The sequence below is a fragment of the Sinohyriopsis cumingii genome, chromosome 18, assembly GCF_028554795.1.
Source record: "Sinohyriopsis cumingii isolate HCF-2022 chromosome 18, ASM2855479v2, whole genome shotgun sequence".
NCBI lineage: Eukaryota > Metazoa > Mollusca > Bivalvia > Unionida > Unionidae > Sinohyriopsis > Sinohyriopsis cumingii.
The window spans coordinates 76982003-77006703 of NC_142978.1; the positions used below are offsets into that span (position 1 = coordinate 76982003).

Consider the following 24701-nt stretch of genomic DNA (forward strand, 5'->3'; position numbering starts at 1 on the left):
CTGGAAAAGCCCAGAAAGAACCACCGACCCACAAGAAGCTACTGGCATATCGTTAGTCCCATCCAAGCAATAAATTTTCATATTGGTTATTTATTGATGATGGTGTTTTATTTTTGAAGTCTTTTTAAATACAAAATCATTCCACGTCTTTAGTGCTGATAGTTCTACACAGCAAATTTTAAAAGTAATTTAATATTTATGAATTTGACACTAATGTTTCATATCTAATTCAGTGACCTGTATATCACGCATCATTCAGTACTTTGTGAATAAGAGCACCATTTTTCATTTACAGTCAGCTGGATACCACATGGAGTTTTGTTTTTTTTATGCTTGGGACTAACTAGGTTCATATGGAGTCTTTAAGTGAAAACTTCATGTCAGATTGGCACAATTTGTCCTTTAGGATCAACTAGGCATCATAGAAGTCTTAATGAATTGTCCATACAACTATCTGTTCAAGAGGACCAGTGATAGCAAGATTACCAAATTAGTAGAAGCCATACTGGTTGTCATATTGAAACCATTGTCATTCAAGACCAACTAAATATTTATCATAAGAAGTCTTTTATCTCCACATTAATATGAGCAGCAAGAACGATATTTTTTTTACATCAGATTAGCACCAATTAGGATGAACTAGACATCGTAGAAGTATATTGGTGAAAATACCAATTTCATGTACAATGAACTAGACATCATAGAAGTATTTTGGTGAAAATACCAATTTCATGTACGATGAACTAGACATCGTAGAAGTATTTTGGTGAAAATACCAATTTCATGTACGATAAACTAGACATCGTAGAAGTATTTTGGTGAAAATACCAATTTCATGTACGATGAACTAGACATCGTAGAAGTATTTTGGTGAAAATACCAATTTCATGTACGATGAACTAGACATCATAGAAGTATTTTGGTGAAAATACCAATTTCATGTACGATGAACTAGACATCGTAGAAGTATTTTGGTGAAAATACCAATTTCATGTACGATGAACTAGACATAGAAGTATTTTGGTGAAAATACCAATTTCATGTACAATGAACTAGACATCGTAGAAGTATTTTGGTGAAAATACCAATTTCATGTACGATGAACTAGACATCGTAGAAGTATTTTGGTGAAAATACCAATTTCATGTACGATGAACTAGACATCGTATAAGTATTTTGGTGAAAATACCAATTTCATGTACGATGAACTAGACATCGTAGAAGTATTTTGGTGAAAATACCAATTTCATGTACGATGAACTAGACATAGAAGTATTTTGGTGAAAATACCAATTTCATGTACAATGAACTAGACATCGTAGAAGTATTTTGGTGAAAATACCAATTTCATGTACGATGAACTAGACATCGTAGAAGTCAGGTGGAATAGTGATAACAAGAGCAGCATTTTCATTTATGATCAACTAATCTCTGAGATGAATGTGTCTGTCAAGTTTTAGACAATCCTGCAAGTAATTAAGGAAAAGAGATAATAACAAATTTGTGCTAATGGATGGATGATGGCCATACATATCTCTTTTGGTCTATGACCGGTAGAACTAAATCCTTTAAGATACCTGCCTTGTTATCATATGCATGTATAAATTCATTAGGCATATGAAATGATGATTCCGATAAATGAATTGTGCTCATGCATTGCTTCTAAGTCTTAGAAAAGCTGTGGAACAAAATGGGGGAGCATTAAAATGTGATTTACACTCTATAACATGGGTCTCAAACATGCAGCCCGCCAAGCCACGTCCTGTGGCCCGCAAAATGATTGGCAACAGATGTCATGAGAAATAACAAAGGTAGTGTTGCCCTTGGGCCATCAAAAATGCCCTCATGCAGCCCTCAGGTGGTTTGAGTTTGAGACCCCTGCTCTAGAGTGTCTATTTTTAACATTATAAAATGATTTCCAGATAAAAATCCTGGCCATTTTCCAGAACCTCGTTAGAAAAGCTGAGGTCTAACAATTTTGTTAACTGTTGCTGACATACATTACTCCTTTCTCCCCTTCCTATCTCCCATAATTTTACCTCAAAAAGTTGACCAGAAAATAAGTAGCAATACAATAATAAATATAACGATCAAATAACACTGACACAGTATGTTATGCAAGCATAATAATCAGTAGTTGATTGACTGATTGGGATATTGTTGCACACAGCACTGCAAAAGCTATAGAGCATGACAACAAAAAAAGGTTATGTGATAAATGATATATGTGTGACAAGTGGTTCAAAATCGGTAAGCAAAAACAATAAGATGGTGAGGACAATATATGAAAGTAACCAATCAACAGGTAAATGATAAGTATAAAGTTTAATTAGATAATTTAAGATATTTAGGGCGCTCAAGGTTGGCCTTAGAATAGCTGTCAGTAACTGGTGCCCAAAATGAACCATGCAACTGGTGCCCCTATCCCCATAATTTCTCCTCAAATTTGGCGCCCTTTTTAACGTGGCACCCACCTAGTTCATCTATATGGACAGGCCAACCCTAAAGGTGCTTGACATTTCACGTTGGTTAAAATACTCAATGGAAATGGGTTGCATATATGCTATATTTTAGAACAAATGTCAACTTCCTTCAAGAAATTTAAAATATAAGATTCATTTACAGTATCTAAAAGCCGCTTCATCTGCTGAATATTGTTGTACAATGATGTATAGATTTGATATGGAAAAGATCCATCAGAAAGTGCTTTGCGGCAAAGGATTTGTTGCAAGAAACGTACTCAGGTGGATCTTCCCTCTTTCATATGTCACAGTGGATTATGCAAGTATGACCAACTCAAATTCATGCAATGACTACCTTGTCCTTATGTATGAATCTGTATGAGAATGCCTGCCACTTACTAAATAAGGATATTTTTTATGCCAGGTTTAAAATTAGTAAATGATATTTTAAAATTAGATGCTTGCAGAGATGGGATTTTATTGGCAATATGGTCTGCTCTTTTATTTCCTTTAATACTGACATGACTGGGCAAACAACAGTATACTATAGTGTGAGGGGTACACAGTTCATTGTTGAATGAGAATGTTGGTCATTAATGGGTTTTCCAACTTCCTATTGTTGAGTGACTGAAATACTGAAAATGAATAAGAGATGATAGAGTTTAAAATATTGTTGGTTTTTCAGAGCAAGGTCTACTGCCCTGATTTCAACTGAAAATATTGAGGCAAACAAAGTTTTAAAATGTAATTTCCACTAACATAACTGCAGCAGCCATTTCACCAGTATAAATTTTGTGTAGTTCTTAAATTAGGGGTGAAGTTCCTTATGAGAGTTATGAAAAATAGGATATTTCTTGGATTTTTTTTCCTTCATACAGAGTAAAAAGTACTTTGGGTTGTTTTAGAAGACAAGGTGGTTTTACAGAAACAAACATAAAATTTTGTATTGTCAAGGCTTGAAGATATCGTAATGCCAAAGGTATGAATAACATTTTTGGTTTATTTTCCGATAATTTAAAATCTGATTTCATAAATAGAAATACCAATAAAACAAATTAAATCTAGTAAAATATCACTCTGTTCTCTTGATTTGCTTTTAGAAGGTACAACTTAACAGTCAGTTTGAAATGGTCTACATCTACAATGAGTGTGATAAAATTCGGCAATGGTTTCAGTCATTTATAGCACTGTATACAAAAGTTGTCAAGGCTATCCTACTAAAATATGGTGCAAGATAATTAAATTTATTGCACCAAGATGCAAAACAATGACAATCACTAATTTGTTACAAATCTTTGGCTTAGAAAAGATGGACATTATACATTAAAAATTTGTATAAGCATGATTTAGCCATAACCTTTTTGACTCTATCACTCATTTTTAGCATTGATCTGGGTTCAAGATTACCAATTTAGTTTTATTCTGAGCTATTTGGAGTTTGTTTCTAGGATTTTTCACCAATTCTGGCATACCATGAAGAATAGGAGTAATTACACATATTAGAGCAGAACCAAATGTTTTTCTAGCTTTCAGAGATAAACATTCAATATTAAACTAGCATTTACCCTTTTAATAAGATTGCAGGATTCTATTTTTCCCATGCTTTTTTTTTTACATGTGTGAAAAGACAATAGCATATTCTGTTTACCATATCATTCATATAACATAAAACTCAAGTCCCTTGAAGGGACTTTTGCTCTACTGGGTGCAAAGAATTTACAACCAACTAGACAAGATTCTCTCGGTGAAAATCCAATTTTGATATAACCAACCATTGAGGAGACATAGTAATAACAAGATACTAAATGAACTGATGATGAACTGGTTTGATAGTTTATGGCAAATCAACTAAGCAGATTATTTAGTGCCCATGCAATTGGTTGTTGTTGTTGTAGGGTTTAATGCCATTTTCAGCACACGATAGGCTATACATGGTGGCCAGTATTAATGGTGGAGGAAGAATCCGGGAAAACCCCAGAAAGAACCACCAACCCACGAGAAGCTACTGGCAAGCTCGAACCCACGCAGACAGAGGTGAGATGGCAGTGATCTGTAATGGAGAGCGCTTTAGACCACTTGGGGCCCCCGCCCATGCAACTGGAGAAAGTACCTTGCTCATGGACATGCCTTGGTAACCAAACCAGGCTTATCCTATGGTAGGACTCAAACCCAAACCCTTCTTGTAGCAAATCCAGCATTCTAACCATTGAGCCATGATGACTCTCATGATGGACCTATGGACATACCATAATATTTTCTTGGCCATCAGGCAAGAAATCTAGAATTGTGAATACTTTCCAGAAAGGAGAAAATCAAGAAAATATGTACAATTTAGATACTGATATATTTTATTTATCAAGTGGCATATATGTCAAGAAAGTGAAAACATATCATACCATATTTGTTTGTCTCAAGAAAATACTTCACTCTATCGCATTAAGTTGATGGTGAGTTAAAAGAAGCAGCCATTTCTTACAAGTGATATGCCTTTATGTGCTGTATAACAGGCTCTTAAAATGAATGTATTCTCAATTAACTTTTGCAACTTTAACTGACTTGTTCTCAATCGACTTTCAAAGTCCCCTGAAAAGATTCTCAATTTCTTTCTTTCAAGGACATTGAAAGTGCTCAATACAGCATTATCAAGGCACTTTTTTTTAAAACAGAGCTCTAATATTTCTTGAAATGTGAAATCACAAAAACACAGATATTAAAATGATAACCACTACGTCATATATCCTGGCTACATATACCTCTATTTGGGTTTTACAATGTGGTTCTTTCATACTCTTAAAAATCTGTGAGAACAACCCAAACCTTTTTTAAAAAAATGGCTGCTTAACCAAAGACTGAATGTGTTTGTACACACAAAAACCTAAATCTTCCTTATCATACCATTTGGACACTGTATAGTTCTTAATACTTTCAAAATGTTCACAGTTGTTTTCTATCAACCAACTACTTTTTAACACAATTCTTGGTTTCTTTATTACAATATATCATCTTATACATGTATAGAGAACTTTTTATACACCTTTACTATTCAGTAAATGATAAACAGTTTTTGGAAGAAACTGAATAAACATATACTGATACAAAGTATCAAATTTAGCATGGAGAATATGTTTATATAATTGTGTATTACATGTTATTGCAACTAACTAACTTGGTACAGAATACATAACAAAATACCATTAATCGTTATAATTATTTTTTTCATTATATTTGAAATGTTATGGAGTTATTGATCACATTATGTATATGATGCTTATCACATAAAACATGATGGGTAACAATGGAGTAGAGTCATTTTCCCAGCAATTTTATATCTACTGCCCAGGTGCAGATAAACTTTTGTCCATAAATTTCCTCTTGGCAAAGCAGAGCCACCACTGTAAATATAAATAATGAGTAAATAAATAATGATGAAAAATGATATACAATGCATGGAAATTCTTTGATGTTCAACAAGCCAGACCATGAAATGAAAGTACATGTATTGTGAATTCTCTTTTGGCATATTCCAATGTCTTTGGATCTCTTGAGTGTTACAGTAATGTGTTGTACAAACTGAACACCATAAGTCACATATTTAAACATCAAATACAATCCATCAATGAAGATAATGAAACAAACCACTAAGACATGTTCATAAATTTAAATGCCAACACAAAACTTAATTTTTGAAGGAATCACAAAATAACAAGTTTGAGACTTGTGCTCTGGAATGAAAGTGTGGATAATGGATGGATGGATCAAAAACATAAACAAGAGTCTCTTGTGGGGACTGATGCGCTACTAAATTCAAGGTAAGTACATTCCTCTTTTCAACTGCAGAGTGTTAAAACCATCTCTGATATTCCTGAGTTAATCATTATTTATAGTATTAATAACATTTTCAAGATGGCTGCTTTGGTGACCAATTTGGGTGTCAGATTGGTACCATTTTCATTCAGTAGCAACTAGGCATCATAATTCTAGTGAAAAACCAATGCTGACAGGACTTCCATCTAGAGGGTTTGGTGATGATTTTCAAGATATCTTCTGTGATGGCTATTGAATGTCTAAACAGCACCATTTTCATTTAGGACCAACTAGACCTTGGGATGAATACATGTGTAAAGATTCGTGGCAATCCCCCAAGTAATTTATGAGAAGAACCAACGGCAAACTTGTGTTGATGGATGGACGGATGTCAGACGACTGACAATGGATGACTGGTGATGCAATAAGCTCTCTGCTATTACCAATACAGAAAAAATTCTTGAAACTTTAAAACTGTAAATCACTAAAGTAAAACAGAACACCATGACCTTTTGACCTCAAAATCAACAGGCTTCTTCCTGACTCCAGTTGCAGGCAACAAAGTTTGGTAAATGGCATAGAATGATTTGTTGTGCTAAAACCATTTGTGACCTTGACCTTCAAAATGAAATTGACAGGGTTCTTCCTTATCCCAAGTGCATGCTATTCACAAAATTTGGTAAATGTAGATGGTGGAGAGGTCAAGTTATTGTGCAGAAACCAACCTGGTTAACACAGATTGACAGTGGGACAGATATATCATAATATGCTCTGAAATGTTATAGACAAATTTTATTATTCTATTTTACAAATGGCCATATTCTGCTTAATTTAATTCTGCATGTATTGTGGTACCGTAGCACATGTCCTGTATATATTCACTTATAAGCCGATTCTAACTGCAAAATCAAGGTCTGTGATGTTTTTTTTTCTACTGATTACTCATAAGAAGAAACTGCTAAGACCCAGTTCTGCCAGCACATGATCATGATGCAACAAGAGATTTGGATAAGTGCAATCTGCAGTTGTATGGAACTTGTAGACAAGTAAATTTGGTAACTGCAAATGAAATGTTAACCACAAGTTACAGTCAAGATATGTACACATAACAATATGAAGCTGTAGTTACAGTTCAATTATACAATACTACTTACTGATACAAAAGTGGAATTAAAAGAATATTTGCTATCAACAACTCTGTGCTGTTACATGTCAAATAAAGGATATATAGTGTCTATGAATAACTCTTTGCTGTTACATGCAACATAAAGGATACATCAATATCTCTCTGCTGTTGCATGTCACATAATGGACATTTAGAATATATCAATAACTCTTTGGTGTTACATGTCACATCACAGACATTTAGAATCTATCAATAAAGCTTTGCTGTTACATGTCACGAAAACAACAGTCCTAAGAATGAATAATGTTACAAGTAGTAACTGTTCTATGGGTAATGACTGCATGAATCTGTATTTGTTTTTCCTCAAAATGTATATTACCATTAGTTCTGGTATACATGCAGATCTTATTTCACTCTTAAAAAGCACAATACACAGAAATATAAGTGAATTTAAAAAAGAAGGTAACAAAAAGTAAAAGAAAAATAATTGATTACATTCCAAGGAATAATATATTGTAATTAATTACTCTTCCTCCAAGTGAGTAATTGTAAATGTAATAAAAATTTTCAAAGTAACTGTAATTAAATCATTTAATTTTGAAAGTAATTGATCCCAGGTATGCACACTTACCCGTACAGCAATCTGAGCTAAAAAGGGATGTGATTTTTTCAAGAATCTTTGCATTTTTCCTGACAAGATTCATTTGTTCAAAATAATTAAAATTGTCCGCAATAATATAATATGGAACCAGACTATTGATCAGGACTTATTGAAGGTCGTTATTAAAACCTATCCACCAGTCTTAAGTTGATGTGTGAATAGGTACACAATTTTCCTATAACAAACACTAAGGGGAAAGCCTGTATTTCACCAGCAGAACTTATGACTAGACTTAAAATTAAGTCTAAAATCAAGCAATCTGCATGGATAATCAAGTCTCACTTAAAATTGACTAACCAAATATTTAAAGTTTAAAGCCAACATGATGATGAAACAAGAGACAGTTTGCAATGTGACTATGTTGCATAGGTGGTGGTGGTGGTATCAGCTAAGACACTATTAAGTTAATGGATGGACTTATTATCAGATATGGGAATGCTCATGTGAAAATCAAAATGTATATTAACTTCACATATCTGGATTTGATCTGAGCCACAAAAGAATAGTACAGAATCAAAGAATATCTTACAAAGAATATATTTTGACTACTATATAATCAACAACAAAAAAGAGAAAATACCACAAGCTTAATAAATGTCAATTGTGTAAATGATGCATTCTTCCCATTAAATCTTTAAACACAACAAATTAATTTAAATTTTCTTTCATGAGTTTGGATGTTGTCAAGGATGATGCAAAAAACAAATTAAGAAGTGTTAGTCTTTCAAACACAAAAAGAAGTCTTTAACCGCTGATCTCCAGGTAAAAATATATTTTAAGAGAGCATACCATACCTTCAGGAACAAAAGATTACATGATTTCTTCCCAAGCTTGTAACTATTTAAATATAAATCAGCACAAAGACAAATTATCACAACTATATATATATATATATATATTTACAGTCTTACCTTGCTAGGTTTGTCTGTCTGTGGGTCAAACACTTTTTCACACATTCTCAGTCCAGTTTCTTGACGGATCTGTTGCAAATAGGCACGCATATTGTCTGCACATACACAAAAAATGTCAGGTTATATTGACTATAAAAATGTGAGACTGTACAAAGTTAATGCTTGGTAACACAGTTTGTACAGCCATGTAGAGTGTTTTCATGGACTTTTCAAGTTTTCTAAGACTTCCAGAAGTTTACAAGGAGTATTTTTCATATGTCACTTGCGTGTCATCTAATACCCTAAATCTTATCCCATTTAAGTTATTTATTTATTATTTTGCTCACTAAATAACGAAAATACCTAATTTAAAAGTGATAGTTTTTATTGTTTTAATGTTTTGTATTCCCTCAGATAAATTCATGAAGTTTGGGAACTGAATTCAAGAGGCTTTTTAACAAACTTCAAGGACTTTTTCAAGGCAACCCTTCAAATTCAAGGATTTTATTAAGGCTGTATGAACCACACACATAATATAAAGTTTGTCCAAGTTCTCAGATCAAATTTAAAAGCCCTAAACTTGAAATGTACATGAGATATAATGAATCGACGACACTCTCAAACTTATTATATCGTTATTCATGGACAACTGCATCACACTTCCAATGCTCAAAATAATCATAGATGACTATCACCCGCCATCGTTATTTATGTACATACTTTTCCACATGATGTACAGAGCTGATGTGAAGCTACCAACCAATCACTGCAGTTCAAAGGAAATTTCCAACTAAATGTTATGGTAATAACATCAATGAATAACCAATACAGAAGAACTTATCTATAAACAACAATCAAAATTACTACAAAATTATGTCCTCAACAAACAGGTGCCCTTTATATAGAAGTGAAACATGCAATCAGAATCAATAAATGGGTTGATAATTATGCTTCTCATGAGCTAAGTGTCCTTTAAGTGAAGGCATTTGCTAAGGCAGGTTTTAATGCATATCCCTCTTTCCCTTCCCATAACACAAGGTAGCTTTTCTAAAACCATGAATGTACATGATGAAGTGAATTTTTCAATACATTTCCATTCTAAATTGCATCAAAAACAGTGTGATGCTTACATCTAAATGACAATCCGAAGAGGAACTACTGAATCTCTTATGTTAGTACATTATGCCCTGATTGATAAAGTTCTGGTGTTTTCATTATAAATTCATCAAAAATCCATATCCTGTATACAAGTTCTGCAAGTAAATACTGAATATTGCAATGACAAGGTAATACGTTTCTAAAGAAGAACACAGATTGTTGAACATTTTATGGCTTTTAGCATTTTCCTTTCCATCTAAAATACTATAAATTGCAGTCCATATGAACTCATTTATAAGTCAGGTTCCACTACAAACTGCACAGACCAAGACCAGTTTTCACATAGTTTGCCAACAGAGCTGGGTCTCCGCAGTTTGTTAGGAGTAATACGAGAAACAAACAACATACACCCTGATCTTTCAGAGCATTATGTGACAGCAGATGAGGGTTTATATTGGTTGTAACTGAACTCAACTTTTAAGCAAGTATATATGGTATGTCTCCATCTTTCAATCCTGACAAATGCATGAATTTAAAAATGCTAAACACAATTTTTACAAATTATCAGTCAGTAGCATGTAAATTGTCTTTAATGCTGCAGCATACACTTAAAGTAAAACTGTCACCATTTTCATTTCCTAATCAAGTTAATCAAAATTTAATGAATCACAACACAGGTGCTTCATAATAAGGTACTCCAGTACAATAGTTTCTGATACAACAGAACAATGGTCATCCTACCACTTGATATGTACATTTAATTTGCATTCTTTATTGGCTTTTCTGCATGATTAAATATTATGTAAATCTGTATTTTGTAACTGACCTTAGTCCAAAATCAGGTTAATGGTCTACCTGACCAGTGGCATTTATTTTGTAACAACTTAATACATAGCTAATATTTCTCTATCATTATTAAATACATATTCAGATCATTATTATTGGAATTAAACAACTTATTTGAATCTGAGTCCAGGATAACAGTTGTCCACTTGTAAATTCCTAAACCTGTTGACAACTTTAAATGCTTCAGAAAGGAAACTGACCTACTTCCTGGCTCTATTACTGTGTCTTAATTTTTCAGATCAATGTTGCTTGTTTGAAAACTTACTCATTCCTCACTAACATCAAAAGTGGAATAAGTCTTATTGGTGTATTCAGTTTTTAATTTGGGTGGATATATTTATTTAAATTATTCACTGGGATTACAAAGTACTCATTAATACTTATTGGACTAAATAATTAATTTGAATTATAGTGAATTCAGTCAAGGACATTTTGAATTATATTATCATGACACAGCAAACGACTGCTAACACATCAACACATTCCAAGCTACTGGCATATTAGCACATTTTAGACTATATGCACATCAACAATTTCAATATTGGAATTTATTTGGAACACCAATAGAATTTAATTGGAACTTCATAAATCTGGACTTGTGATACAACTTTTAGGACTATTTGGGTTTAATTCAAAATCATGTAAAGTTTTTTTTTAAATTTTCACTTTGTATTCTAGGAAATAAATTATTTGCTGAATTTTATAAAACTTGTTGGTTTTTGCTCTTTTCTGTTACTTAGTTTAAGACCTTAGATTCACTAATTGTTTCAATAAATTACACTCTTCATATAATTCATGGTAATATATTTTTGTATATAATTTACATCAGTATAAGAAAAGCTCACTGTACAGTTAAATATTTCCCTTGATGAGTGTTATACTGAGAGACCACTGGATCCTACATTTCTTTTATCTAAGTATAGAATTAAATTGTCAACATTCAATAAAAGCATTAGGCTATCATACAAACCTTCCTCATTTTTATTTGCAGGTTTAGCAAACATGGCATTTAATGGGAAACCTGGCTCTCCTGGGATTGGAAAGTTAGAAATTCCTAGTGTGTACATCTCCTTCTGTCCCGCATTCTTGTTTGCACACTGGTAATAAGAATAGTATTACTATAAAGCATGTTATCTTAGCCTCATTTAACTGTTTCTAAAAAAAAGTTAATTTCAGCACACACACATCTGTGATATACATCTTTGGAAAATCTGCTTATAATGGTGTATATTTTATGAGGAGGTGACTATAAACTTGAATAAAGTCTATAAAAAATAAAAATTTCCTGTGCAGTGCACCCTGGATTTCTTGCCCACTTTTGTACCAGTAGGAAAATGGTGGGATACTGAGAGTGCCATGAGATCAAGGTTTGCATGAAACTCATCATTTATGTGCAATGTAAACATCAAAGAATGACATTTACATTTTTGTTTTCTTATCTGTACTGATTTTGCCTGCACATAATTTAATAATTTCAAGTGTAAAAAATGGATGCAAATATACACCAAAATGACTGATGTATCAATCACATTGAATCCTTATTAATTATCCTTTTATTTTTAAAAAAAGTCCAAAATATAACACTGCTTGTGCATGTCAGTTTGTCTTTCTGTGTTTTGGGGCCATGAGTAGCCAAGTGGCCTAAAGCGCTCACCATCACGGATCATTGCCATCTCACCTCTGTCTGCATAGGTTCGAGTCTCGGGTTTGGCCAATGTGGGTATGTAAGAAAGCTTGCCAGTAGCTTCTCGTGGGTCAGTAGTTCTTTCCAGGGTTTTCCCGGGTTCTTCCTCCACCATTTATACTGGCCGCCATGTATAGCCAATCTTGATCTGAAAAAGGGTGTTAAACACTACAACAACTACAACTTTCTGTGTTTCAAGTACAAATCAAAGCGATGCTCCTTGGCAAGGTCACATGATTTGAAATAACTTTTGTTTCTGCTGTGGTGGGAATTAGCAAGGATATATAATTTATCTCAGTGTTGTCTTCACTATCCATAGCATCTCCATCTTGCACTGTTTCCAAGATTGCAGAGTCCCACCGAGTCACATTATCCTGAGACCTGGCTAACGAGTCCAAAGACTCACTTCTTATTGCTGAGTGCCAAGCAAGGCAGCTGCGAGTACCATTTTCACAAGTTTTGGTGAGACTTGGCCAGTGTTCAAACCTGCAGCCTCTCTAACCACTTCTGACAATTAAGCGATCCCAAATTGAAGTAGAAAATAACATCTCTATGAGGATGCTGAGTTCAGTATCCTGATTAGCTGGCCTTAACACCTCACTGGAATTGAGTTCGACTGGGATAACGCCAGTATGTATCTAACATTCTGACATTATTGTAAAATGAACAACAGCACTAATTTGTATTGCAGAAATCTCTTTACTATTAATGCAGTCAACCAAGCATTTCATATGAAACTGACTAAGGTGTGATCTGAATATTTGTATAATCAAGAAGCTGCTAATGGTTTTTGTTATTGTCAGTTGTAGGAAATGAATCTTTATATTTGTCAGCCAAATAATTTTACAATTAACCCGACAGGCGATAGAGGTGAAATACTACTGCTATAACGATGTTTCCATATGGCATATGCTCAGTGGATGGCATCTGAAACACAGGAATTATAAAAGAAAAAAAACCTGATGGGACATGACTTAAGGCTAAAAGCAAAGGTGACAAGATATGGGGTGGGGGAAGAAATCATGAGAGCACTGCATTTGTAAATAATAACTCATTATACCACTTGAATTTAAATACACTGCAAGTTTTCACCCACAATGCTTTGAAAATCTATATTCATGGCATAATTCAGCAGTAAATCAGACTCGGCTTTCACTACAATTCCCAGAATTTTTCCTCAAATTCAAAATTTTACATCATCTTATGATGCTCAAGACAAAATAAAATAATTTTTGTCAGAGATTGTGGAACGGATGCAAAATCAATTTTAAGTTTTAAAACTGAACACATGGATACCTGTCTTACTGAAACAGCATTGAATAAGTCCTCAAATTTGGGAAAATCTGAGGATAATTTAATGATACCAAGTGAAAACTGGTGCCTGGATCTAGGTTTTTCATTCTACTGTAATAATTTCAAATGAACAGCATCCACTTTGATCAGTATATCTTATTCACAAGAAATAATGAGTTAACAAACTTGTACATCCTAAAACAAGGTTATTCTACAATTGAAAACCTGGTGGGTGGGGTGGAAATTCCTAACCCTATTTGAAAACAAGAGATATTTTATGAATGTAGAAGAGATTTAATGAAGAAACAATGGTAGGGATTGAAAATATGATGCATACGTTTTGCCTACTTGATTAATTTTTGAGAACTCAGCATGAATTACACAACCATGCATCACTGAGGGGTTCAGGGTGGCCAAGTGAACTAACGTGCTTGCCTTTACTGATCCACTGCCATCTTACAGCTGTCCGCATGAATTCGAGTTCCGGGCTCAGCCAATGTGGGTATGTGGGAAAGGAGTTATAAGCTTCCTGCGGGTTGGTTGTTCTTACCGGAGTTTTCCCTGGCTCTTCCTCCCACCAGTTACACTGGCCGCCATGCATAGCCTACCTTGTGCTTAGAAATGGTGTTAAACCCCCAAACACAAATAAAAAAGAACTATGCATCACAGAACAGACATGCTTACCTTTTGAAGTTTCTTAAGGCATTCAGTCATATACAAGGTTATGTATATCAATGTTCTGTCTGCCTCACTCTGAAAGACAAAAGTACTTAATAAGTAACCTATATAATTCATGTGACAATAACAAATAATCCATTCAGTATTCTCAAATAAAGGCACTTGTTTATCAATCTACTAGCTGTTTCAAGATTCAGTCTAGGATGCATTTTTGTGCCAATGGTACACAAAATTATTGACGGTCAACTCAAATATGAAAGGGATGTCCTTACATTGTGGTATGAACATACTCAGGCATATTTTGCTGGTCTCCAATCCCATAATGTTCCTAATTATTAATTGAGTGCTTTACAATATGCAGATGAATGTCGACAAACTGATTGTTGAGCAGGACTGGTTATAATGATTTATGCCTGCAAGTTCCTAATTTAAAAAATGATAAAAGATAACCAGTCTTGTCACATGCAAATAAAAGTCTTCACGAGATATCATTTATGACATATTGCATGACTTTGTCATGGAAAACAATCACCCAAGACAAAGTAACACTATCAACTGAATTTGTCTAAACAGGTTTCACTCTCACAACCTTCCCACAATAGGAAACAAATAAAATGAACTGTTGGGAAGATAACAGACTGATAATATCAGCAATATAATGATTACAATAAAAGTATGTTGTATCATCAATGACAATATTTGTATCCAACTCTCTCAGGATAAAGACAATGTAATGAGGCAGCGGTAATTGTTGAATTATAACACCATTAGTAGATGCACATATCACAATTCACATATCTGATGCTGTTTTGTAAAATGGATTGATGCTTCTATCAAGAACACTTTAAACATAACATTAACAGTGAGTAATGACCACAATATATATTACCTGGTGCAAGAGTAAAAGCATCATAATTAAATTTTGGTTAAATATAAAACACTTATGTACATCAGTCCTGACAAGTTTTCACAAAGAATCAATCATAATTATCTAATTATGCAATTAATCAAATGGTGGTTTCAGTAAAATATAGGAAGAGTGCTGATCACATCTCAGATGACGAGTCAAATGAAGAATGTTCAAGTACACTTAATATTATGCAATCTTACAAGTGAAATTACAAAATAAAATGAAAAGCATACAAATGATTTGTTAAAATAGAAGTCATATAAAATATTGACCATTAAGAATCTAGCCTGGCCACATTAGAACACATCAAAGTGTCAATGGTCCCATATCCCTCAATCTCGGACTGCACACAAGCATAAGACATATGATAATTCTTTTATGATTTATAAAACAAGAGTTACAAGATGAGTAAGAAATAATTAGAAGTTAATTTCAATTTCAAGATGTTACAGTGAAGTAGGTTTCAGTGGAAGTTTAAATTCTTAAACCACATGGACTGTGCTTATGGCTGGATCACTGACAATATTGGACAAAATACTTCAAATTAAATTGCTCTGCGCCATCTGAATGCATTTCAAGTTTTCTTTAACATTTTGGTTTTGTCTGCATAAAATATGTAAATATGTTGCTTAAACACAAGTCTGACATGTGTCCTTCACATGCCAAGGATAAGGCAACATTTAGGGCAAAATAAAAATATACATTTTGGCAATGTGTTTCATTAGTTGTCCTATCACCTATAATAGATAAAAATGGAGAAAGATGTATGAAAGTAAAGTAGAAAATAAGTCAAACAGAAAGAATCTATTAACAAACATTAAAATTACAGGTGAATAGATGAATAGTTGAGATTTTAAGTACTTCAGTATCTTAATTTTTTTTAAACTGTGAAAACAACAACAGACTGTCAACTGGGTTACTCTAAAACTAAGAGGGTAATTGACTACTTGGCACGAATAGTCGATCAACTATAGCAAAACAAAATCTCTAACTGCCAAATGACCAATCCAATTTCCCAGCTGGGTTTGAATAGTTATCTCATCATATCATATCACCACAATGGCAGTCTTGGCTCCCCTATTTCAAAGCAAGAAAAAACCTGAATCATTTGCAATTCCAATACTTAAGTGGAATTGCTTGTCTTTGTCTTTGTATCAACTGGATCTGCATTTACTAGAGTCTGTTTTTTTGTATCTTTGTTGGGGATGGTGGCACATGACATCACCATAAGTCATCATCAATTCTGTGTAGGGTAAAGGTTTAAAATTTCCTGCTCTTATGATTCTTAGCTCATTTGTTTCTCAATGCCATTTAGTATCCTTTTTCAAAAGTTGAATTATATGTCTTCTGTCCATGTGTGGGGACGTCCACTTTTGTACATGCTTAACATCTTGTGTTTATCTTCCACAATCTTGAATTGTTTGCACATTTTGCATGTGCCTGTCTTCTCACAAATGAAAGAGAAAACCAAACAGGTGCATGCAAGAAATATGTAAAAGCTGAACTCCACCACTGGAAATTGCATGTTACTAATCAATATAACACGGACAATAATGAAAAACTACAAAAATACAAATAAATTCAAATAAATGTAATATGCACAATATATAACATTTTTTAAACTTACTATACCACTGAAAAAAAAAAGTGTAAGGTTGAAATTAAATATAAATTTTGATCATTTCCAGAAGATCACTGATGAAAGTAGCAAGTTCAAGTTAAAACTGGTTACTTTCTGGAAACTTGACCTAAGTGGACATGAAGGGGAGTTAACCTGTAAAAGTTACTCCCCTTCATCTATATGATGGCTGCAAAGACTTTCAAGACTGGCTGGATTCATATTTAACATAGGAAACCAATTGTTTTTGTGATCAAGTAATGTATTTGATGGATAAATCTTTTACTGCTCATAACTTTAAAACTATGTGACAGATTTTATCAAATTTTCACTGCTGATAAGATCCATTTTAACATCTACATTTATTTCTAAACGTCAGCATCCCTTAACCAACACTATACCTCCATAGCCTTATCTAAAAGGTTTTTTTAATGCTTTATGTTCAGATTAAACTTCCAGATATTTAAAGAATTCTCTGCATACACAAGTCCACTTCATATTACTAGATAAAAGTGCTTTGTCGCAACTAATATACAGTTAATGAGCTATGATCAGATGTAAAAAACACAATTTTATACAGGATCTGTCAATTAACTTACAAAAATTCTATCCAGAGACAAGACCCATGCCTTTGTAAAATCAAAGGCAGATTATTTCATTCATACATCATTAATGTCTCAAGACAAGAAGCCTTCAATTTCAGTAATGCCTTAAGAACAATATCAGGGCAGCATTAATTTACCGATAATTCTGAGCAAAATATGACATCCCAAAGTGACTTTGTTTTGCTCTTGTTCCACTAGGAGTGTTCCTGGTGAAGCATTATACAATTTTCTGAGATTAGAACACCTAAATGGTAATTAAATAGTTACATTAAAATATGTACATCCTAATAACACTGGACTTGCTTGATGCAATAACATATATACATACATATTGAAATATACATACATATTGAAACTGAGTACCTCAATCCCCATCACTGATAAGAAATAACTAAAAACAACTATCAACATAAGGACTTGTGTTTTGAGAAGGACTGCTCTTGCACACTGTCATGCTCCTTAAATTGCTTCCAGAAAAGCGATCCATTGCTCTCTCAATTGTTCTGTTCAAAACAAAGATTCCCAGATGTTTTCTGAGCAAGCTTATTTCCAGCCCTGAAACTTGTATTAAAAATGAAACATTATATATACAATATTTCCTCATCTTATACAAGTCTGACTGTGTTATGTTCTGCATATTTGTAACTCAAATTGATTCAAACACTCATAAAACTCACCTTAATTTCATAGCTCCTAAAAAATATATTGGCTTTGAAAAAATAAATGGCTTCATCTATGATGTCACACTCTGAAGCTACAAAGAGAAAACAAACAATTATTTCTTTTCACAATAAAAAGAATTGCCATTTCAATTTTATTAACAATATATATATATATATATATATATATATATATATATATATATATATATATATATATATATATATATATATATATATATATAAGATACTGTAATGAAAATCTAAACAAAATACATAACAGACAAACACATATTTCTTATTACCCTGCTAATGCTTTTGTAACATACTGTGGAAGACTTATCAATACAATACAAATATAAAGAATTTTTAAAAGATTTAAATCAAAGTTATCATCAATGTGGCTTTTTTTTTAGAAGAACATAAACTTATGACTCTGGTAGGAACAATAAAGATATGAATCTGGTGGAAATCATACAACCATTCTACAATCAACTGCCACTTGAATAATAATTTAACTTTTAAACATGATAGCAGTCATTAGACATAGTGATAATAAGCAAAAAAGATGTCTGATTAGATTTTAGATTTCAAATTTCTCCAAGATTTTCTAACTGCTTCAACCAAGAAAATAAAGGTACACAGTAGGAATTTTTCTCATTCTGAGCATCTGGTAACTATGTACTGACAATTGTTGAATCAAAGATAGCAAAGCAAAATAGAACCACTGTGATGAAATGCAATAATGGCAGACATTGGAGAAGTGGCAGGTCTGAAAGATGATGCGGTAGTAATACTGGTAATCATACTAACAGTGGAAATGCTGATCGTAGTACAGTGGTTGCCTCTGATATGGTCACTCCTTCTGTACCGGAAAAGTGGCCTTATAAGATGGGTGGCCTTTCCAAAGGGGGACTAAACTTTTCGTGAAAAGTATATGTAACGTAGTAAGAAAGCTACATACTTCAAAGTACTTTACATCTTCATTTAATATTTTTGTTTATAAGTAACATTAATTATTAAAAGGTTCTTCTTGTTATAATAATAGACTTATTTCAACTGAATATACATTAATAGTTCTTAGTCTTGGCATAAGTGTGACATGCAAACAGCTGTTGTTGTCATGCAAAATGCAAAACCATTCCAAAATGTCATTTATAACTTGGTACATACATAATTCTCTTTCCATTTGCTCCATTTTCCCACTGCTGCTGAATAACCTCCTTACTGGTTATGATGTTTATGTTTATTCTAGTCTTTTCTATATTAAGCTGTTTGGTAAGTCCCCCCCACCTTTATTGGTGCAGTCCCTCTCAGAATCATCATAAAGAGGATCTCCTATTGCAGAAAGATTAAATGTTGTTATACCTGTGTGTTGTTCCATTAACTGTGATTATACATGTGTGAAAACAGAGTTTTGGTAAAAAAATTTTTATAGAATTTTGATTAGGGTTTATGCACCACCCTAAACTAATGTTTTCTATAGACTCAAGTTTCTGGTAAACCTAGGCTGGTTCATTGAGTCTTCTTTAATAAGTGATCTTTGCCAAAGCTCATGGTGTCCAGTGTTTGTTATATGTGTATTGCTACCCACCTCACACTATGTCGTTGAGTAGAATAACAGACTGTCTTCTAAAATAATACATCTCCCTTTATGTGATGACATGTTAATGTTTGGTAATGATTTATTTGGATGCTGCTATCTGTATGTGATTTAATTAAGCAGACAAAACTTCTGGCGAGTGGACGAAATGCCTTCTTCGTAAAGGAAGCAATAAGGTGTTGTCGTGTGACTTTTTGGTCTTTGTCTGGTACCCTGTTTTGTTCAAGGTCCAGGTTAATTTCTCTGTGTGTGTGTGTGTTAATGCACAAAATCTATTTTTAGCCTATGCTGACCCACTTATAATCTTGACAATTACGTCCGATTGTAATCAAAGAGAAGAACTCGACAGATGTGTGAAGCCCAAAACTCTATCATAACAATTTTAACCCATTTCCTGTAAATGTTGGCTTTTACAAACAATGATATAATATTAATCTTACTGTTACATTTATCAACAATAGAAATAATCTGATTACTTACGTCACGATATGAATTAATTATTGGTTCTGGATACATTTGAGAAAAAAAGTTGCTGCTCATGAGGGAATCATTTTACTGTTGTTTTGGCTTGATTCGGTGCTTTACACCACAGTAAAACATGTAGGTAATTTAGTGCCTAAACAATTGTAGAAAAGTGTATTGCCCAAGAACACACAGAGACTGATCTGATGGTAGGATTCAAACTTTCGGTCACAAGCAGAGCATGCTAACCACTGAGCCACAGCAATGTTATGCTGATCCATTGGTAAGAGCAGTGGTACTTGTGGTGATGAGTAACAATGACTAGCAGTTGTCATGGTTTTGGTGTTTTTTTATGATGGTTTAGTCAAGCAAAAAACAAAAATACAATTACACCACTCCCTCAATAACTCGCAAACCCGCTTATAACGCGGTGTCAGGTGTGGATCCCATTTTTTAAACCCGAAAATACCCAAAAAATTTATCTCTATTTGTTGAACTTGAAGAAAATCGCGATCAAGATTGGTAACGGAAACTTTGATGTATGCTCATTTTATCGTTGAAAACGGTAGATAGGACGTGGAAATTTTAATCAACACTATGAAATATCAAATTTAAAAATAACTCATACAATTTTTTTTACATTTTCTTTCCATACGATATTCCTAGTACACTGCAATTAACGATATGTAAGGAAATTTTGATCAATGAAAATGTCACTTACGCCGAGTGGAGGAAGTACTTTAATAAATAAATACAAATTAAATAATTTTTTTATCAATTGAAATTTGTGTTCTAATTCCATCTTTTAGTTCCTTTTAAGTGTAATCGTCATAAGTGCAATGTGTCCTCTTGTAATTAAACGTAAAATGCATCAATCTACCGTAACAGCTATGTCCGCGAGCGTTTCTCTGAGAACCTAATTAAGTGCCAATTGTGTTTTGATAACTGACTTGGGGAAGTAATTGTTGTATTGTTGCACTGAATTAAAAGCTGGCCTCATTTATGTTATCACGTTAATTCTGTCTTTTGAATATAAAAAAAGGAGGTGGAATATAAGAAAAGTTAAAAGGCACAAAAATTGGACTAACTTAAAATCTAGAGGCCTCGGTCGCATGTCGGGTGAACTCACTTCATTTGATCAATTGAACACTGATAAATGTTATTGTGTATGTAACAGAAACTACCTTAAATTAACCAACTCTTTCATAACTGTGATCAAAGATAACAAGGCAGCAAAGCGAAATGAATACTTCGCAAAAAAAAGAGCTTGATTTCACAGATACGGACCATTGTGGGCAAGCGAGTTTCAGAGAATTTTTGGACTGGCATTTAGAGATATCCTCAGGGATGAAAAGAAATTTCATTATTACTTCCAATGAAATCATGACATTAACATTGTACTAATTGAACAATAAATGAGTTTCGATGCAGACGTGTCACGAAATAAATGTCGCGTGTTTTTGGGAAAAAAAAGGAATCTTGTTTGATGGTGTATCAACAGGTAGTCTAGTTCCCAAATTGTGGACTACCGATTTGGCAAGATACTATTAAATAACACTTCGGGAACCAGACTCATCAAGAAAACAAAAAGTAGTGACATAATGCACAATTTTTCGTGTACACGTGATGGTTGTTCAAACCAGTTGGAACGATCTTTCATATGTTGGATATTTTGAGAGAGAAAAAAACATTATTTAAACAGACTAACAAACAACTTCATTAGAAAAAGCGCATTATTAAAAATTATTATTGACGTGATTGTAAAATGAGGATTCAGTCATTAAACAGCTCAGTTCCATAACGCCCCCCCCCCCCACGGTTTTCTTAATGTCCAAGCGATTTTTTTCAATTTTTTGGAGGTCCCTCAGTAACTCACGCCTTGCTTATAATGCAGTCTATGTTTGTGGACCCCGTTGTGCGCGAGTTATCGAGGGAGAGGTGTATCATGGTATCAGCATCTTCATCATTATATTTTTCTTCCTTATGATAACATCTACTACTATCACCAAAATGAACTAAGATCTATATGCAAAGGACTCCAAGTACTTACTCTCTCTGGGGGCTGGGCCTTTATACTGTGAACGCAATGGTAAAAGTGCCATATTCCCCACCAGTTTTGGGGGACTGGTAAATTGGGAGTGGTAAGCCTGTAAAAATGTAAAGTAAATAATGAAAATACAACTGCTTCAGTTGGATTCTGAAAAATAAAGTTTAAAAAATAACAAAGAACTAGAAATTCTTCATAGAATATAGATACTACACCACTGTCTGAAACCTAACCAAATCATGGTGTGATGGACAAACAAAATGAATCACATGGGGTAAAACTATACTCACCCACCACTGTAATGGTGTGGCATAAAAAAAATGGGTTTGGGGAGACTAAGATTTAGATAATAGACAATGTTCTGGAAACTGGACTCTTATGATTGTATAAGGCATCTATTAGGTGATGACTTTGATTCAAATTAATTAATTAAATTAGACCTTTTCATTTAAATATGCAAAATCAGTTATAAATCAACAGTAATTTAAGTGAGCTAACATACATTTTTGCACACCAATTTAAGTAAGCTTGCACAATTTTAAGATAACAACTAAAGTGAGTTAGCATATATTTTTCTCATACGTTCTGTAAAAACTGATAAAAATATTAATAAACCATAAAAAGGACACCGTATATAATACAATTTCAAAGCAAATATATGAAAAGGCAGAGTTTTTATGTAAAAAAGAAAATTAAACAAGATAACCTTACAAACTTTGTGCTCTAATATCTGACACCTAGTCGTTATTACATAAATGTTTCATGCTTCATAATAAAATGTTGCTTTTTGTGCAGTACCAACTCTCGTGTACCCTCATTTCAATCAAATTTAAATCCAAAAGTAAATTATTTAAATTTCTTTTGTTTTAAATTCAAACTGATTGTATAGTTTGATCAATCCAACGTGCATTTCGGGTCTATGCAATTCGCGTCGAGTACTCAAATATCTTCGTTCTATCTTACTTAAAATTTCGTTCGGAATATAATCGCAATCTGTGAATCAACTAAGACAAGGAAACAATACTATAGCAATCTGTGAATCAACTAAGACAAGGAAACAATACTATAACAATCTGTGAATCATCTCAATACTAAGACAAGGAAACAATACTATAGCAAAACTAAAGCCATCTTTCGTTTCAATTTAAGTCGGTTAGAATAAACTTCCACCGTACAACTAGTACCATACAGTAAACTTGCACATGCTAAGAATTCCATTCTTACAAAAACACAAAAATAAATTAAACTACATGTTATTTAGAGAATAAAATAGATGATGTTTTTCTTTACTGAAAATGCACAATTCTTTTCATAAAAATAAAATACATATTGCTGCATAAATCAATAGAATAAAATTTACAGGCATTTCCTTCTCCTATGTTGCTCCTCCCGTCCGAATTGCAAAACTTCCGGGGTGGAAGTCACGTGACCCTTCTGTTGGTTCAACTAAGATAAAGACTAAGACAAACGATTACGGAAAGCGCGAAAACCGTTAATAAACAAGGAATAGAATGGAGAAAGAAAAAAAAAATGTCATCTTGTATGCTGTGGTATATATACAACATTACCAAACTGGGCACTACATTATAGATAAAATAGCGACCTTACGAAACTGGAAGCGATACCAAATATCTGGAGTCGAATTAGGCTTCAATTCAGTAATTTATCTTGAAGTGTATTCTGGTCATCTTCGTTGTAAATATTATTAAAAGAAATTGTACAGCCTCTATACCTTTTATCTTACACGAATATTCATTTATTGTATTGTAATGTATATTTCATTTCTATATGGTGTTGGCTTCTCTCCACGATGATATGTTTTGTACATCTATATTGTGTGATTGACTTTGGTCAGTATTTGAAATTAGGGCCTACATGACTAATCATAAGTTTTTTTATAAACAGCATATCACATAGCTAATATTTCTCTGTGATTTTAGAATATATATATTAAAATCGTTATTAATTTAAGGCATGCATATTTTCAGATGTTGAGTTCAAGGTCTAGTATTATTTAGCAATTAAGATTGTTGTAGAAGTAAATTGTTTACAAATTGTATAGGCTTATTGACCATCATCCTGTTTCTGTTACTGCGATTTAGATTTTTATACATAATTTTATTAACCACAGAATTATTATTTCCTACCTTAATATTCAAAGTGGAATCATTCTTATTGTTGCGTTCAGCTTTTATTTGAGAGGATTTATTTATTTAAATTATTGACTTGAATTATACAGTACTCGTTAATACTTC

General features: G+C 33.2%; 1 protein-coding gene across 1 annotated transcript; it reads right to left on the reverse strand.

The window, feature by feature from the left end:
- Positions 1 to 4792: 4792 nt before the first annotated feature.
- On the reverse strand, positions 4793 to 23893 carry LOC149777024 (actin-related protein 2/3 complex subunit 3-A-like). The gene is made up of 7 exons (XM_089941789.1): positions 23807 to 23893; positions 22450 to 22546; positions 18353 to 18429; positions 14549 to 14617; positions 11858 to 11984; positions 8965 to 9059; positions 4793 to 5854 (listed from the first exon to the last, which is right to left on the reverse strand). The coding sequence occupies exons 1-7, from the start codon at positions 23810 to 23812 to the stop codon at positions 5792 to 5794; spliced, it is 534 nt and encodes a 177-aa protein (XP_089797915.1). The 5' UTR covers positions 23813 to 23893; the 3' UTR covers positions 4793 to 5791.
- Positions 23894 to 24701: the final 808 nt, after the last annotated feature.

Coding starts and splice junctions, on each gene's coding strand:
- LOC149777024 (XM_089941789.1), bottom strand. Junction 14,618..18,352: donor TTAGGAGCTATGAAATTAAG/GTGAGTTTTATG, acceptor TTTGTCTTTCAG/AGTGAGGCAGACAGAACATT. Junction 11,985..14,548: donor GCCTTAAGAAACTTCAAAAG/GTAAGCATGTCT, acceptor TCTTATTACCAG/TGTGCAAACAAGAATGCGGG.